The 19,132-nt window shown below is 41.2% G+C and overlaps 1 protein-coding gene and 1 long non-coding RNA gene across 4 annotated transcripts in view; both read left to right on the top strand.

The window, feature by feature from the left end:
- Positions 1-1,299: 1,299 nt before the first annotated feature.
- Positions 1,300-15,443, top strand: STX11 (syntaxin 11). Of its 2 annotated transcripts, XM_033512697.1 has the most exons (4): positions 1,300-1,568; positions 9,582-9,706; positions 10,448-10,644; positions 12,478-15,443. In XM_033512697.1, exon 4 carries the CDS (start codon positions 12,483-12,485, stop codon positions 13,347-13,349), a length of 867 nt encoding a protein of 288 aa, XP_033368588.1. In that variant the 5' UTR covers positions 1,300-1,568; positions 9,582-9,706; positions 10,448-10,644; positions 12,478-12,482; the 3' UTR covers positions 13,350-15,443. The 2 variants fall into 2 exon arrangements, with proteins under 2 accessions (XP_033368588.1, XP_033368587.1); XM_033512696.1 differs by lacking the exon at positions 9,582-9,706.
- A 659-nt stretch (positions 15,444-16,102) lies between these two features.
- The window catches only part of LOC117244034, an 18,203-nt gene continuing 15,173 nt past the window's right edge, over positions 16,103-19,132 (top strand). For both annotated transcript variants that reach the window (XR_004496375.1, XR_004496376.1), the window contains exon 1: positions 16,103-16,375. This is a non-coding gene — a long non-coding RNA (uncharacterized LOC117244034). The remainder of the gene's footprint in view (positions 16,376-19,132) is intronic.

Raw genomic sequence — 19,132 nt, 5'->3', positions numbered from 1 at the left:
CCATAGCTTTGCCTGTGCTGCAACAACAGGGTTAATTTGTAATTGTTGTTCCATGCCACTCAAAGCAGCCTGTACCTTTGATTACCCATGACATTACGTTAACACCCAGCTCTATTTTCAGCTCCGCCTGCATTAACAACACCAAACAACACTGAAGGTCCATTTGCTTTCTTCGGTCCATTGGCGAGGAGAAAACTGCCTGCTCACACGTGGGGATGCTGCAGCTGGTCTCACAAAGCAGCAGCCTGGAAGAGAAAACCCACTCACAATTCAGTGCCTTCAGGTAGTTTTAGAGAACTACTGAGACCCACACACCTAAATTTGTCTCCAGCATCAAGGTCTAAGAGAAAAATCCCAGCAGAGTGCCCAGTGCAATCCTGGATTTTTCAAGGTAAAAGAGCCTTTCTGTCAGATATATTTTTAACTGATTTTTACCATAAAACCTCAAATATTTTCCTTTTACTTACATTTTTTTCCTGACACAAAAACAGCGTAGAAAATAAGGAAGGAGTAAGCTTCCTACATCTCTGCAACTGTTCTCATCATGACAGAAATTGCTCTCGGTCGCCCAGGGTGGGATTTATGCAATGTAAGAAATTTTGGAGCTGTATAACTGATGATTACTCAGGAAAGTACAGTTGCTCTTTCAGCTACTTTTTGGCACCAGCAATAAAGTAACTTCTATATTTTAAAATTTTCAGATTATTTTCAAGATTTGTGATGAAAAGGAGAAAAAAGTACATGTCCAAGATTTTCAAGAAAAGCAAAAACTTTCTGTCTCAGGAAGACTTGAATAACCTCTGTAACTACTTGTGTGGCTGATTAATAAATGTGTACCAAACATTTTTTTGTTAGGTTTTCTTTCAGTTCGAATGATGGGGAAAGTGTTGGGGTTTTTTTCCCCAGAGAGTCACAACGCACAAAAAAGACTTCATTTGACCCGTATTACGAATGAAACGAAGAGCGCATCTTCCTTACGCTAAGCAGCGGCAATTTGAATTACAGAATCACAGTGTCGGAAAGCCCCCGCTTGCCGGCGGGGAGGCGAGAACAAAAAAAGTCAGGGGACGTCCACGGGGATGATGGCGAGGAACGGGGCCAGCTCACGGCTCCCACGCTTCCCGGCACCCACGGGGCGGACTTTCCCCGCGCCGGGCAGCGACGGCGGCCGGGCATCCTCCCGCGGGGCCGGCAGGGGGCGGGGCGCCGGTATGCAAATTAGACACTCGCAGCCAATAGGCGGGCGAGCCGGTCGGGGGCGGGGCGGTCCGCGGGGATGAGCGCTCGCCTCGACGGCACGGATGCTGAGGCGGCATCGGCACCTCGGGGAGAGACACCGGCACCGCGGGGAGTGACACCGGCACCGCGGGGAGAGACATCGGCACCTCGGGGAGAGACACCGGCACCTCGGGGAGAGACACCGGCACCTCGGGGAGAGACACCGGCACCTCGGGGAGAGACACCGGCACCTCGGTGAGTTACACCGGCACCTCGGGGAGTGACACCGGCACCTCGGGGAGCGACGCGGGAGGAGTTACACAGGACTGGCCGGACTTCCCTGCCCGGGGGTGAGTACCTGCCGTGACGGGGAGGACGCCTTCCTCGGGGGCTGGGCAGGGTTTGGTTTCTTTACCCCGGGCAGCCGGTGCTGGATCCCGGGACGGATTCCTGAGCTCCTCTTAGCATCAGCTGCAGTTCCCGGACACCGACGCGGCCGGAGCTGCTGCCGGAGGGAGGGCAGTGCTGGGCAGCGCCGGAGCTGGGGGCTGGCCGTCCCTTCCCGGGCCGTCCGGGCGTGCCCGGTGCTCGGCAGCCAGCCCGGCCGGAGAGGCGGAGGCTCCGCGGGGCATCTCGGTTTTGCCTTAGAGTAGACGAAACTGCCCCTTTCGGGTCGAGTGGCGAAGTCTGAAGCCCTGAGAGATGATAGGAAATGCGGGCTGGGTTTTTGGGTGCGAAGTTGCCTTAGGCTAGCCCTGCTCCTCATGGAACGCAAAAGGGATGGCTGGGTTTTCACAGGATGAGAGAAAAACAGAGGCACTTTCAAATGTGTGTCTTCTCATCCAGTCACAACGGATATCTGCATTTCCACTGCCTTGTTTGTCTGGTTTAACGAGTATCAACATTTTATTCATAGGATTCATACGTGGCTATGAATAGCTACACAGCAGATTTTACAGAAAATTTGGTTTATATGCAAATATAATAACTTTTCCTTCATTCTCAAGTGTCTCATCATGGCCAGATCTGGAAACGGGTGCAAAAGTTAGTGTTCTTTGATTGCTTCCTATTTAATTGATACTCATTTCCTTCCACTAAGAAGAACTGGCACTCGTGAATGTCTGAGATAACTACATGTCACTCTGTGATACTGAGAAAGGAAATGACTAGAATAACAGCACTGGCCAAAAATGGACGCTTGCACTTCTTGTTCCTGTTCTTTAGATGGTATTTTAGCAACTGTCTTTTAAGCTGTCAGGTATCAAAATGGCAATATGTCACTTTTTAGGATTAGAAAACAAAATGAATGATGATGCTTTCTTACCAGTGCTGATACTCACTATTTAAACAGTGGTGAGACTACAAGATGACAATAACTTTTTTTTTGTTCAAAACAGACTAGAAGTCTAACAGATGAACAGAATAAATGTCATCATTAGGAAAGGATGGTTTAGGTGTTCAACTCCTCCAATGACCTCTTTCTCATACTTTTTTTCTCTGACAGCCTTGTAGACATGTTGCATGTTCAGTCATATAGTAGCTGGTGTTTTGGCTGAGGCTGAAACTGCAAGTTAAGCTCTGTTGTTGAAAGTCATCTCCATGAAGAAAGTGAGCATGGTACAGAAGATCTCTTGAGACATTAAAATGAGTAAAATGTAGTACTTTCTGAGCACTGTAGATAAATGTGATGCTATGGAACTGCATACTCAATTAGTCTTGGAGAATTTGGGTGCTGTGGGATTAGGCTCCATGTCTGACATATTTCACTATACTAACAGTATACCAACAGTAATCATGACCTGCTTCAGAAGGAGAAATGGTAGTTGCCACTGGTGCATAAATAATAGAGAAGGAAGAGAATCTGCTGAGTGGAAAGAGTCACCTAAATTTCTCTGTATGTTCACATGGTCAGCACTGTGTGAACATACATGTTGTCCTGGACACACAGTGACACTGGGAGCGAGGGCACTGAACAAAACCTGGGAATGCAGGGACACTGCTTTATCCACTGTTAAACCAGGCCTGAGAGGGGGTTCTGTATCTTCTCTCTTTCTCTCAAGGAAGAAGGTCCCACAGTACTTCCACAGAGAAATGGTCAAATTTTCAGCAAGTCACGAGCCAACATAAGCCTCCTGAAAGAAATTTATTACTTCACATGTTTCCAATGTCAGCACAGGGATCAAACTGACCATTTCCCTTTTCATAGAAAACTCCTTTTATGTGCTGGAATACCGTGTCTCTCTCCCTGGTCTTCTGAATTAAATTAAGATAATTCCTTCAGCTCCTTTTTCTCCAGGAGAGTATTTTCTAAACTGTTTGGGGACAATGCCAAATATGCTTCCTTTGGCTTTCCTGATGTGAGAACTGTTTCAGGATGTACTTTTCTAACTGAGGCCTTATCTAAGCCAAGCAGAGTAAAGCCAGTCCTTCCCAAGCCATCTCTCGTATAAGACATGGATTTTTTTTGTTTTTTTACAATGACATTATATTGTGAACTTTTGTGGCTTGCAGTCAGCCATAACTTCACCAATGCTTCCCTGCTGCCAAACTAGGTGTTTCCTACTTTATATTTGTGTGAATAATTTTATCTAAATAGACAAGCCAGGCTTTTCTATATTTAATTTCCTTTTATTTTTGTTAATTCTTCTCTTACGGTCAAGATCACCTTAAATTGTCATAATTTCTCCTCCCCTGCCCCCATCAAACGCTTGCTTCTACTCCCTTCCAGGTCAGTGTTGCCTGGAGACTGTACAAGCTCATGTTTGATTCCACTCTCCAAGTCACTAATGGAAAATATGGATAACCTGAGTGTGACAGATACCCATCCTAATGCTTATATGTTCAAAACCAGTTCTGACAGTGAGAAGACAACTGCTATGTCAAATATGAAGGTGCTGGACCAGATACACTTTCTATTATCTTTTATCTGGCCCATCAATTTTCTTTAACTCTGGTCATCCCTGTAGTTCAAGGATGACAAAGCTTGGTGCAGAAATTACTGAGGCAATGTTAACTTGATCCAGTAAACCCATCTCAATGCCAAATCTGGGGTTATCACTTTTTGCAGTGAAGCCATTTGTGGTTGCACTTGAATTTAGGATTATTCCCCAAGATTTAGCCAGGAACCAACTCTGGTGAGGAACATCATTCCCAGGGAGCAGTCTAGGGCTGACTACTGGGAACCCTCTCTTGGGTAGTGGGGGAAGGGGGGGGGGGGGCTCCACATGAGGGGACCAAAGCAATTTGGTTTTTATCTCTGCTTTGATAAGCTAGATGAGATACCAAGACACTCTACACAATCAGCAAGAGCTCTCATGCAGTGCTTGGCACCTATGTCTAGGTCATAATTATGTAGTTTAATCAGAGAGAGAACGATGTCACATATCTTGACTTCAGAAGGCTTATCATGTGTGCAGCCTTTGCCTAATCTGCTATGGCAGTTAACCCATTAATTCCCAGGATTATTCTCAGCAAGCTCATCTTTGCAAAAGCCAAAGAATTACTGCTCGCTCCAGCTTTTCCTGCTCTGCCTTTTCTCTGTGCTGTGTTTGTGGTAGTGACACCTCACTTATTTTTCAAAGCAAGAATAAAGCTTGCTCGAGCTTTTGATATGCCCAATCAGGTTTGTCCCTAATTACATCTATATCTTGTCTCAATTTCACTGGTGCTTTGAATGGGCCTGTAAACACCCATGGGCTGCTAAATAATCTAACTGACATAAAGCCTGACACGTCCTGGGGCTGAGGCTGTGGGTATGCATGTGTGGCTGTAGGGGTTATTTCCTGCCAGGAGCTAGTTTGGTGCAGGTACAGTTGTGCAGATTTTGCAATAGGATCCCAAACTGAGCCTCATGTGTACCGGCACACATGACCAAATGAAAAGAAAACACCTTTTATTTAAGCTTAAAGGAGTTTCTTTTTAAAGTCAAGAGTACTTGGTCTCAGATTGTAACACTTTATCACAAGCCTTAAATATATGTGCTTTTCAAAAAATAATGCAGTTGTGCTAATTTAAAAACATCAGTAGAACATGTTGCTTCTGACTGATGATCACATGCAACCTCATATTTCTATCTGCATACCAACATAATGTCTTAATCACTTATAAATACCACTGTGTGGTAGCAATAGTAGTTATATAAATGTGGTATGTGCACAGCTATTTCGCTGAGCCAATGTGTTCCAGGGAAGCCGAGGTGATTAATTAGATAATGTATATGCTCGTGCTGCCGTAGTGCCAGCACTGCCTGTGAGTGTGTTGGCTGATTGCCCTGCAAGGTGACCTGTAATGATGCTGAGCTGTAGTAATTGCCAAGAAATGCATGGATGGCTGTCTCATTGTTTATGTTAGTGGTATGTATCTGTCTTAACCATTTGCCAAGCCCTTGGAGGTACAGTTCACACTCCCCTTGTCTCCATCTAGGCCAATTTTACCTGAAGACCTTTGTGTTGCAAAACCAGTGAAGGTGGAGAAATTTTTTGTCCACAGCCCTGTTACAACTGCTCCCTACCCCACCCAACCAACACCAAATCTAGTTACAATTGCTCATGTATGTGACTTGTGAGGACAATTGTCAAGATTATTGTCAATAATCCATTTTGTCTATCCACTATTGAAAATTTGTCAGTGGTGATTCTTAGCTCTTCAGTGAAAATCTAGACAATCTAGTAAATAGAAGCAGACAACCCATGTAAAACAAGCTGACCTCTCCAATGCAGAAATAATGTTTACTCTCATGGCTACTGAGTAACAGGTTAAAACATCAGATTTTTACTCAGTCTTATCATAAATATGTGAAAAATGGCATATTAGAGTGCATTTAATATGCACCAGCAGCATCTCTTAGTTTTGATACTCTCTGGGAAAGCTGATAACCAGTCTACAAAAAAACGCCAGGATGGTTAACTGCATTCAATGCATCTGAGATGTACAAGATGAACTCTGGGTTCTAGAATTGAGGGTTCCTTTCTGTTGAAGACATTGAATACTGGTAAAGAAACAGATAAGTCAAAGAAGAACCTCCAAAGCTATAAGTATTCTAGCAATTATTGCCTCATTTCTTTGAATTAGAAGCAACAATCTGAGTTAATTTTTGCCCCCCTAGGTTTTTCCTAGCCTTTAGGATAGGAAAACAACCACTGGAGACTTGGAGATTCTGCCAGATGCAGAAGGAGCCTGCAAAGAATGGAGTCACACTTAATTCTCTGAATCTAGCAGCTTGTAATAAATAACGTGTCCTGGCACAAACAGAGAAATTGACACTACATGTAAACTTTCGGGAAAAAATAATACTCTGAGACATTTGCAACTGCAAATATTTGTCTTTAGGGTCACAGAAAGTATAAAGGTGGTGTTGTGTTGTACACAGGCTTTGATGAGCATATGAGCTGGGTAGTGTAGTCTTTAGATACACTTGCAACTTCTTGATGGATATCTGTAGCTTTATAACTGGCATTCAATGTTAGCTGATGGGCTTTAATTCCTGAATACATTTTGTCTATTTTTAAACACTGTGAAATTCAAGAAACCAGAGAGGATAACTTCCTTTCAGTGAGGCCATAAAAAGATTTTAAACTGCTGATCTTTGTCATAGTTGTTAATATTGGAGTTAGTTCACATATGTGATCTTAGAACCAGAATCAATGCCTTGAGAAGCCAAACTGTCCTAATCATTAGATAATATTTTTTTTGTTTCAGGCTCTTACAGAGGAGGAGAAAAAAAGATGAATAATTTGAATAATTCAAGCCTGCTGTGCCCCCTGTGATGTGCATGGTTGGGAAGACAGGGAATTTGGGCTGAAAAGATGACTAGTACTCTGCTATAAGCTAACTACTCTTCTGGAAAGAGGAAAATTTACTGTTTAGAAAAAAAAAGTCTTTTTCCCAAGTTAATTAATATTATGAAATCTATTATTAGATAACAGATACCAAGCAAAAATGTTAAATCTATTCTAAGACAATTGTTCACAAAACAGATAGTTACTAGAAAATTATTAAATCTGAGGCTCCAACTCTTAAACTAAATGCTTCAGCTGAATTTAACGCTTTTTTTACCTATGCATGTGCAACAGCAGCACTCTATTTTCCTTGGAATATAGTGTGTTCAGTTCAGTATGTTCATCTGAGCAGATTTCCATCAACACTATGTTCTCTACAACTAATATAGGAAGTCACTGAAATATGCTGACACACTTAGCTATGAAGTAATTTTGCTTAAGAGCAGGTTATTTCCTAATTGTTCACGACTTGTTTTTTGGGTCACATCTATTGTGTGTCATGCAATCCAAATCACATGCCATTCAGAGCCAGGATGAGCCACGTGGGTTCCTTTTACCTTCCAAGGGCGAGAAGAGCTACTGACAGAAATTATTTTTAAGTGACTTGTTTTGAAATAACTCTTGTTCCTCAAACAACTGAAGTAAAAACTTCATCTTGTAAAGCCCTACTCAAGGCTGAAAAGATTACTGACTAGACTTTTGGTAAGCCACAAGATGGTATTAAATAAGCAGCTGCCATTTCTGAATGCTGCAAGAAGAAAAAATATACACTACCTTCCTTCCCAGCAGCTGGCCATGAAATATGGATGCTCTGCTGAAACTGTTTCATCATTTTACCACTTGTCCCCAAACTCTGATCACAGAATCACAGAATATTCTGAGCTGGAAGGACCACACAAGGATCGTTGAGCCCAGCTCTTAAGTGAATGGTCCATAAGGGGATAGAGTGTGGATATACAGATGTTAAAGCTAAAATAAACATAAGTGTGTAACACGTTTCTATAGAAATAACTTTTCACCCTTGGATTATTTCACATAGTTGACAGGCTTCAGAACATTAGCATGGCAATGTTAGGCAATGTTTGTAGGACTCCCTTTTGTATGTACACGGGGCTGACAGACAGGGGGTGTATTCATAAGCATAGGTTTTGATTTTCAGAGTGAATTTTCTCTCTTGTCTGAAATCCCATGTCATACACAGTTGTCTGGGGCTCCAGTCTTATTGCAACAGGACAATTTGTATGCATCAATTTCTCATGCATCATGGGAAAGCTTGTCACTGTGGTGATTAATACCAGTAAGTTGCACAGTAACATGAAAAGATGAGCACTGAACATGCCCTCAGCTGACTGTACTTGCTGGATATCTGCCTTCAAACTTGTAACCTCTGCAGTCATCACCTGGCCTGTATTTCCTGTGTGTGTGTTTGGGTGTACATGTCATTACGGGTTGCAGAAAGAACTTCATATTTACAGGGACAGATTTACCTAGTCCAAAAATACAAATGTGGAAGCACATTTTCCAGTTTGAATATATGTAGCATTTTAAAATGAAATAAAACTAACAGCTAATCTATTAAACCTCATACTTTTCTGTCTCTTATATAGATTTGTACAAGTAGTTAAATATATTTAATGTTCATGGTCAAATAGTAAACTTTTTATCTAAGGATGATTACCAGAACTATTTAGACTGTCTAAATTGTCTGTAGATGTTTGGACATTGTCTAATCCATTCCTGCTCAAAACCCACACAGGCAGTTTAGGTTGCTGAAGACCATGCCAAGTAGAGTTTTAAATATCTTCAAGGATGTTGATTCCAAAACTTTTCTGAGCAGCTTTTCCGAGCACCTTTTCCATTGTTTCTAAATGTTCAGGGTTTTCTTCTTTTTTTCCTTTCTCCCCATCTTGTATCTGGCTGGCTCTTCTCTTGTTTCTACTTAGGTCTGTTGCATCTTGTGTTATTGCTGTACATTTCCAAGAAAGGTCTAGCCTTGCATTAAGCAGTTAGTGATGGCAACAAGATCTCCCTTGAGCTTCCTGTTTCTCAGGCTGAACATTCCCAACCCTCCCAGCCTCTCTTCCTTTATCAGGTGCTCCAGCACCTCTGACCACCTCTGTGGCCTCCCCTGAGCTCATCCCAATGTGTCTGGTGAGTAACACTCCAGATGTGGTCTCTCAAGTGTCAGACAGGGGGTCCCTTTCCTTCCTCACTTTTGCTGCACTAGCCTGAATGCATGGCTCACGTTCCTGTTCATGCCTACCAGCACACCAAGGTCCTGTAGGGCTGTTTCCCTGTCAGAGAGCCCAAGTTCTACTGCTGCACTGGGCACTGTATGAAGGGAGAGACTGATGCTCAATTTACAGACTGAGGTTTGTGGCTATCCCTAACAACCAGTAATGTACCATGTATTAATATATTGCTGTTCTAATTACAAGCAATGCAGTCAACTTATGCATAGACGCAAACTTTGCTGAGTAACAACAGTATCTGATAAAGGAGGCCAACTTTTCTAAACCACAGCTTGTTATGTTGAAATGTTTTAAATTGCTCTTCCCCCTTGCTCTCCCTGCTTATTTATTTCAGCTCTTTAGTGTCAGTTCTGTCCTTGACACCATCCAAGGAATGCTTGGAAGTTATTGTCCTCTCTTGAGAAGATCTGATTCCCCCTTGTTTGAAATGAGAATTTGAAATAGGAGAAGACCTCTGAGGTGACGTTACATTCCAGCCTACTGTTTTTCTTTATGTAAAAAAGCCTGAAATTCTGCCAAATTGTGAGTTTCTCAAAGCAACAGTTTCCAAATACCCCAAATAAATTTACTGTGTTCCTTGAGCAAAAGGTGCTCAAGAAAGATGAAATCTAAACATTTTCTTGAACCTCACAAATCTCTTTCGCCAAATATTGCAAGTGCTGACCTATGGAGTACTTGAGCATGTTCAGCATAAAGCTGAACAAGTGTCCTCTGTAACTTGTGGTGTTTGTGGCCTCATATGATGCTGAAATACAGACAGAAAGTTACTCAATTCCTGCCCTTCCATCCTGTCCAGGTACTGTGTGTAGATAAGGATGAACATCTTGAAAATGTGAAGTTGAAGTGGGAAGCAGGCTAGGTGATGCAATTTAGAAACAGAATGTGGAAGACAGGACTTGGGGAGAATGAAAGGAAGTGCCAAAAAGTCCCTGATTTTGCAAGACTCTGAAGTCAGGCTTAAATAGATGGTGTCCATTTGTTAGGACAAAAGTGTGAACACCTGACCTGTGGAGACATATCCCAGGGAGCTGTTCTCAATGCAGAGTTAAAGATACTAATGTTGACCACCTAAAACCTAAAAGTTTTGGTATGTGGATACAAATAATATAGGCTTTTAGAACTAAGTACTGGGGAAGTGGGAAAATCCAGGATGAAGATTGTAAGTGCAACTACAACTTGATCCCTCTGTTCTGCTTACAGCTAGACTCTGCTGGATCTGCTGGATCGCGGAGATCGTGTGTGATGCTGTCACTGGAGAGGAGCTGTTCACAAGTGGCCTTGATCCATGTGTTCATTCACTGATGTCCAGCTTGTTCCTTCGCAATCTTACTCAGCAAAGCACTCAAGGCTTGCGGCAGTGGCTGAAGTCAGAAGGAGCTGACTTCTGAAGATTCCAGGTACAAAAAACTGGGCTTGAAGTGTCTCAAGTGGGTGTCATAACTCATCAAGAGTGGTAGTGGTGTCCTTTATGACTCTGGGCTGAAACATGACTGTGGGGCTGTTAGAGCTGCCTTTCCCCAAAAGATTGGTAGGAGTTTATGGAACTTTCCAAAGATTTTGCAGGGGAAATCCCTGATGAAATGAACAGTAGCAACATGGTCAATGAGACAACTTGAGCTGATTGATGAATATTAAATTTTATGTTGTACAACTTTCATTCAGCACATACAGACTGTAGGCAGAGACTTGGTGGAAGTGATAGTGCGTAGGCCAGTGTTTAATTGCGTGACCTTCCTGTGTGCAGGCAACATTGTGCAATCCAAGGCCACACTTGACAGCTCCTTACTCTTCTTTTAATGTTTGACTTTTTAAACTTTCCTGTTGTATTAAAAGAAAAACAGTACTTTTAGAGATGCTGCAGAATTAGTATACACATGAATTTACTACAGCATTAATATTTTTATATTGTGAATGACTATGTATTTGCTTCTCCATCTCTTCCTTCTACTCTTACATAATTATGAGTTTATTACACAGGAGCTTTACTCAGGGTTTGCTTGACGAAGAAAACACAAACAGAAAGTGAAATCATTGTTGAGCCAGTTGTTACTATGCTCTCTGTAGAAGGCCGATGAAATTTAATTTTTCTGAAGTTTAAGGAATGGTAAGCACAAAGTTCACAGAATTTAACAAAAATTGTTAGGGTTGGAAGGGATCTTGGAAATCATTTAGTCCAAATCCCCTGCCCAGGCAGGGTCACCTAAATCAGGTGACACAGGACATATGTCCAGTGGGTTTTGAATGCCTCCAGAGAGGGAGACTCCATGACCTCCCTGGGCAGCCTCTTCCACCCAAAAGGTCTTCCTCAGGTTGAGGTGAAATGTCTTGTGTTTTAGTTTATGGACATTTTTCTTTGCTGGGTACCACTGAAAAGAGTCTGGCACCATCCTCTTGGCACCCGCCTTTGACATATTTATATGTGCTGATGAGATCCCTTTCAGTCTTCTCTGGACTAAACAGGCCCAGCTCCCACAGTCTCTCCTCACAAGAGATTCTGCACACCCATTCTCCACATCCCTAATTGTTGATGCCTGATACTTCATGGTCAATCTGGAGACACTAAAGTTGCTCTCTTTTTTTTAATCCTTCCTTTTTTTTTTCTTTTTTTTTCCCCTTATCTTGATACTTTCACACGATTTTTTGAAACTTCTCTTTCTCAAATTTATTGGTAAATGCCATTTCTGTTTCTGAAAGGCTTCTTAGTATTCTCCCAGGAAAAGCAAACTTATAATGAGGGAACCCCTGTGACATTTTGGGCAGCTGATGTAATGAGGGATCAGGATCTAGAGGAGGTTTCTCTAGTGAGCAGCAGTGGGAAGTTTTCGGTTATTAGCACATCTACAGATGCTGATAGCTGAAGGTTTTCTATCAGGAGTCTGGTTTTCCCCTCCAAGTAAAAGACTGGCAATTTCTGGGGAGTTTGGGACTGTCCTACTATTCTTTTTGATTTGTCTTCAAGATTCGTTGACTTCTTTCCTGCAGTTTTCATTCCTAATCTTTTTATTTTCTAGATCAGTGTTCTAGCAGCGTTTTGGATGTGATATCCATAACTGTATGAAATAGTGTGAACAGATTGAAAATCTGATATTTTGGGTTATCTTTGCTGTAGTTATGTTTGTTATATATGATTTAGTTATCACCATGATGTAGCTATTAGTTACAAATTTTGAACTCTTTTAACCAATATTTTAGTTACTTTAAACTCATTTCCTCCTATTCCTGTTTTACAGGCAGGATGAAAGACCGTTTAAGTGAGCTGCGTGAATTTGCCAGATTACACAACCAACAGTTTTCAGATAGTGACGATGATGAAAATTCACCTGAGGATATTCTCCTTTATGAGACGGATTATGCCTTGGAAATTCTTCATAAGGACATACAGAATATCCGGACAGAAAATGACCACCTAAAAGCGGACGTCAACCGTCTGAGAAAGCAAAACACCCGCTTCCTTACTTCCATGCGCCGTCTTAGTAGCATCAAACGAGATACTAATTGTATTGCCAGAGACATTAAGAGCCGTGGAGAAAGCATCCACAGGAAACTGCAGGTGATGAGAGATTTCTGTGAAGATGCAGTAACGAAATATGGAGCTATGTCTGTCATTGCCAGGGTGGCAAAGAACCACTACGTTGACCTCATGCACACATTTCAGGACGCTATGTTTGATTACAACGCAACAGAGATGAACCAGCGGGAGAACTGCAAGATTCGAATTCAGCGGCAGCTGGAGATCATGGGCAAAGATGTTTCTGGCCACCAGATTGAGGAGATGATTGAGCAGGGCAAATGGGATGTCTTCTCTGAGAATCTCTTGTCGGATGTCAAGGGAGCTCGCGCAGCCTTGAATGAGATAGAGACGCGACACAAGGAGCTGGTGAAGTTAGAAGGTCGCATTAAGGAAGTTCACGAGCTCTTTCTGCAGGTGGCCCTGCTGGTGGAGGAACAGGCAGACACCTTTGATGTCATTGAGATAAATATGCAAAATGTTGAGGACTATGTAGGAGATGCTAAAGACCAAGTGAAAAAAGCTTTGGAATACAGGAGAAAACATCCCCTCAGAACAATCCTCTGCTGCTGCTTATCATGTTGCAGAAGGTGATGGTCCCACTGGAGCTATCACAGACTGATTTAAATGTCTCCAAAATCAGGTGTTCTTTCCAGAGACTTTTCTGTAATGACAAACCCTAGAAATATGGGGGATATTTTGCAGTTGGTTTTGTTCATTGCCTTTTTACTAAATGTGCTGAAGGCTGTTTATATTTATGAACTCCTAGAAATGTTGATAAAACTATTTTTAATCTAATTTTTTTAAAGGTCCTGTTACTTTAACTAGAGGTGCAATATCTCTATACTGCAAGAAAGAAGAATGAATCATTTATCCTAGGGAAGATGGATACTTTCAAAAAGTAACTTTATTCTTATTTGTCAAAATGAGGCTGCAGGCAGTGAAGCCTTATTGCCTGGGGTGACACAGCACACCACAGAATCAGGAGGTATCCGTTTTAACTGGTTTGGAGCTTGCTTGATGCAAATTTGACAAAATACTGAGCCTGGAGCAGGAGCAGGACACAGAACTAATTTCTCTTTCAACTTGATTTCCAGATGTCTGGAATCTTAACAGAAGTGGCTGCACCTTAAATGATAATATGCACATTTTGCTCTATTTGTGTGCAAGTGACTGTTTCTTCCCATTTTGAGTACCCAACTCTCTCAAGGTGGCAAAAAGCACTGCAACACTGAGGCATCTCACTTTTAACTTGAGCCACTCTCTGGACTCTTGGTTTCAAACCTGCCATGCTTTCATGTTCTGATGCATTTTTCTGCCAATTAACCCTTCAGCCAGAGGAGAAACACGGAGTGGCCTTCTGCAGAAACACCCATAAGAAGACAACACCTGTGGGGTTGAGAAAGCATTTTAGGGTCTCCTGTACTGGCACATACATAGAAACAGTTTTAGTAGAATGACTGGCCTGTCAGTACACTTTCATTTTTTATAAGTATTAACCAAATATAAGTTTTCTAGTATCTATTTTAAATAAGATGAAGGATTATTTTTTTTTTTAATATGCAATTTTACTGGTGTACAAAAATTTTGACTTTTCTCCAACTGATTGGAAATCTCCACCCGGGAAAGCAAATAGAACTATTTCTTCAGTGCACCTGAAGAAGAAAGAAAACAGTTTCATGTCATTTCAGTGCTCTTTCCAAGCTTAAAAGGAAACTCTCCTTTTATGTAATAGGAGTCTGACCTTACACAAGGGCAAACCAGTAGGTTTGGAGTATTGCAAAGAAATAAAAAATGTGCAGCCTTGGTAAGCACTGAGCATTGTCAGTGAAACATATTCACAAAGTCTGATGATTGATCACAGCTCCTGCTTCTGCAGGTTTTCCAACTATATTTCTAGGTGGCTTCCTGATACACTGTGATCTATTGTTATCCTTTGAAATAATGCAGGACATTTTTTCAGAAAATATTTTTTTTTAACTGCTGGTACCAATTTTAATAAATATATTTCAACATTTCAAATATTTTCTCTTTGGGAGTTTTCCTCAGATGTGCATAGATGTACATCTTCCTGCACCAATTGCAGTGAAACTTCTCCCTTCTTACCTTTTGCACCCTTATTTTACGTGTGAACAAAAACTCGAAACATTTCTTACTATTTGTATTAATATAACAAAACAGCAATATAAATCCACCTTCCAAGCTTTCAAATCTTACTGGGAAACAACTTTAGCCAGACAGGCTTTTTTACACAAAGAGAAACTAAAGGGATAACTCTTCTCAGAAACTGAGTGTCCCTTTTGCTGTAGCACCTGTCTCTGATAACATGGAAGAGTGAGAAACACCGGTCTCCTAAACTGTAAGATATTTTGATATTCAGTGGTGATACTGGCGATATCAGTGTTATGCTTGTCTGAGGACCTCTTCAGCGAGGTGTTCAAGTGGGAGAAAAAACAGTGATGAGCTCGGACCACAGCCAGTGGCTTTGGTGCTACTCAGGAAGACAAAAGTTTTTATTGTGTAGGTACTGCCATTAAGTCAGTGGAACTGTGCATTTGTAGAGAAATACCCTAAACCTCCGAGAGTCAGCATGTGGGGATAAATCAATGAAGAATGAAATAATGTATTTCCTTTCACATGCATATTCCTAGCACTTGCCAATGTTTTTGATAAAAAATATGTACTTTTTTTTTGTGCTGGTTCCTTTTTTGCATCTACAAATGGAATAAAAGATTTAATAAGAAAAACTGAAAGTGCAGAGTGTCATACATCGAATCCGCAGCTCTGAATAGTTATTTGCATTGTCAAAGTTTAGTTTAAAAGTTGCTAAGCTAAATTATGAGTTGGTAAAAGAAGATTAAATAAGGCCTAGAAAAAAAAGTCCTCTTAATATTTGTTGCCATGGTAAATGAAATGTGTTGCATATTGAGATAGACTTACTGTTGTTTTTTTCCCTAAAAAGACCATGAAAAATGAGATTCATGCATTCTAAGGTGATTCGCTAGTTAAAAAAATATCAAACTTATTCTGGCAGTTTTGAGAGACTTTGATGATTTCATTAGGAGATATACCAAACTAGTATTCAAATCTTTAGTTTGATTTGAGGCATGGAGAAAGAGAGCAGAAAGAAAAGGTAATTGTAGACCTTCTCTCCTGACTTAGTGCTGTTGCTGCAAGGAAAAACATGAGAATTAGTCAAAAACCAACCTGAGACCTTTTAAAACTATTTTTAAGATGCATTGTGAGTTAAGAAACGCTTAAAAATTACTTCAGTAATTGCAGCGATCCTTCTATCATTCTCTTTCTTGCAAACATGTCCATTGCTTAATATTTTGGGGTTTTTTCTACCCCTTAGTTGTTTAAGAACTCAAATTTAGCCAGCCCATGAACTTGCCTAATCACAGTTAAACAGACTTTTTGAAAAAAGCTGATCACACTATAGCTGCAAGGACTTATGCCACACAGGATGAGTGGCAGAAGATGATAAAAGTTGCTTGATAATATGCTAGCATACTAATAACAGAAGCTGCAGAATGGACATCTTCTGAGGAAAGTTGCCTTTTCCTTCTGAAAATCAGCACAACTCCTATACAGATGTGTGTAGCATGTTCCATGGCTTGGTAGGGGTTTTTTTCCTCTTCCTCATATGGCAAACAGTTAAACTGGGTTTGAGGGGTGAAGAAGTTAAAAGCTGACAGGGGATGTCTTAGCTTTTAGGATTGCTGTTACTTTGGTTTTGCTTCCTACTGATGCTGAAACTTCACAACCCACATCACCAATCAGCCACCAGCCAGTCCTTTCTGAGAAGGACAAAGAAGAACTGGCATCTAGGGGCACTTTGCTCCTTCTAAAAAATGTAAGACAGCATACATATAAAAGAGAGTAAAAAAAATCCCCTATTACAAAATATAAAGTTTAATATGTAATGGATATGCAAATGGGTCTCCATCTTGAGGGACTTTTTTCTTGTTGTTTTTTTTGGAATCATGGGTTTCATTTTAGAGAAATGGCAGTGGGACAATTGCTTTCTCAAAATGAAGGACCAGACTGTGGACAGACTTGCACACATGAGCAGGTATCTCTGGCACGTGTCTTGGGAGAAACTTCTTGAAGTAAAGGGATAGCTCTTAAGATCCATATTTTTTTTTTTTTTTTTTCCTGGAGGCTGAGCTGAGTAGCTTTGCTAAACTGTTGCTTTTCTAATCTAATCTGCATTAAGGATGTTTTGAATGCACAGCCCAAGTTGTATTTTTATTACTTCTTGAAAGCAAAACATGTTCTCTAGATTTTTGAACCATGGTAGCTGTTTGAAATCTATTTGAAAAATGAAAGAGCTACATGGGATTGTGCTTCTATCTGTAGGAAAGTATCACAGATACAATGAAGGCAGGAAACAGTGTAATTTAATAGATACTGTAGGTGGTGATTCTGGTTAATAAATTTCCAATGCAATGCGATTTTCACATGGAGCCATTCTGTTTGTTTCTCTAATAACTAAGAGGGCAACAGTAGATCTATCTGCTTCCACATTTTTAGGATATTATGTAGTCTCTTCATAATGGTTGAGCCAAAGCAAGTGTAAGAGCCAGAAGACAGCTTCACCATCATGCCTTACTGTGCATTACATTGTTAGGGCACCAAGTCCGAACAAGAATAAGTAACATTTTACTGTGTTCCTTAGAAATAGTGTTAGATGTGAACAGAAAAGGAAAAAACCTAACTGACAGTGTTTCTCTACTCAATATTTTGCTGAAAGGTATAACCCTAGTGCATAGGGAACCACGGCAAGCCACTCATTTCAAGGCAACAATACAGCATGGCAACAACTCCATTGGAAGAGTTGTTCTTTTATTAATGAGCTCCCGTGTGGGTATAACATGGATGTAAAACATTACCAATTCACTTGTATGGTACAAGAGCAGTATTTTCCCTGACTAGCATGCCTAGTGTCCCAGGGGTCTCTGAGCACTAAGAGCTGAGGAGATCAGACACCAGCTGCACCTGCAAATTCAAGCACCAGACCCCTTGCAGAGGGGCAGGGCCAGCCTGGGTGCCCGACCCGAGCAAGGAGCGTGCTCCTGGTTCTGCTTGTGAAAAACGAGGTTCACAAATTTTTTTAATAGACTTTAAAAGTTTAATAAAAAGACAATCAGGAGATAAAAATACAATAAAGTATACAGATACGGCTGGGTGTCTCTGCATTCAGCCAAGAAAGCACACCTTACTAACAAAGGATTGTCCCTTAAAAACAGAACCTTACTACATATCCATAAATTCTCATACATATTCAGACATTCTTCTTAGATTTTTGGTGTTTTTCTGTTTAGTTTTCTCTTGCCCCCTTTTCAATAGATCAATCTTCTTGGCGCCACTGAGATTTACATTCTCTGATACCAAAAATGCAATAAATTCCTCCCTGGGAGTTATGGTCACTGCTGTCTTCATCTGGATAAGATAGTTTAAGAATGCAGGGGGGTCTTTAGCTATCTTTTTCAGTCTTTGGGTTATACAAACAAAAGTAGTTTTTGTTTTAATACTATGCCATAGTATATGTATTATACTATACTACACTAGTATATGTATTATACAATACTGTGCTATATATATAACATAACATATACTATATTATATATATACTATATATGCATAATATATGTATTATACCACTATTTCTAAGTTTCATCAATAACAGAAATAAAGGAAACTATATTAATACAACAACATTTTCTAATCTTATACATATAACATTCACGATAATATTTGCGAAAAGCCAATAATATGATATGCATTTATAACATGCTTGTGGCGAAGCAGACGGCCTTCGCCTGCCTCCTCGTGCGCAAGAGGCTGGCACAGGCCCGTGTCCTCAGCCTGTGCTGCGTGGAATATGTTTCTCACACCTCAAAAGTGCCGAAGTTCGGTGCCATGCAGGACGTCCATTTTCTCCGCTGGAAAACAGCAGCGAGAGTGGGAGCCTGTGCCGGGGTAAAGCCAGAGAAGTAACACTTTCCATTTCTCCTCAGGCGCAGGGAAGAAGGGGGAGGTCCCAGGGCAGGCAGTAATCGGGAATATTGCGATAGGTGCTTCCGTAGACACGGCACTTAGTGGCGACCAGCAAAAAAAAACCTTTCCCCTTCGATATTTTTCCTCCTAATTAAGCATAATTGATAGCTTTGGACTTTGTTGGTTTTGTTTCTCCTTCTACGAGCGAGAGAAGATACATTCCAGGAAACACTTAGCGGAAATAATAAAGTGTCGGTGCCCTATCGGCACAACCTCTCCGCTGCCCCCCACGCCCGGCGAGCCCGCCGGTACCGCGGCCCTGCCCGCTCTGAGGGGGATGAGCCCGCACTGCCCGCAGCCCTCGCACCCCGCCG

The sequence above is a fragment of the Parus major genome, chromosome 3 (assembly GCF_001522545.3).
Source record: "Parus major isolate Abel chromosome 3, Parus_major1.1, whole genome shotgun sequence".
Classification (NCBI taxonomy): Eukaryota; Metazoa; Chordata; class Aves; order Passeriformes; family Paridae; genus Parus; species Parus major.
This window is presented reverse-complemented; position numbering and strand designations above follow the sequence as displayed.

Excerpts from the sequence above, each read along its gene's own strand:
- STX11 (XM_033512696.1), top strand. The coding sequence starts at position 12,483 with ATGAAAGACCGTTTAAGTGAGCTGCGTGAATTTGCCAGATTACACAAC.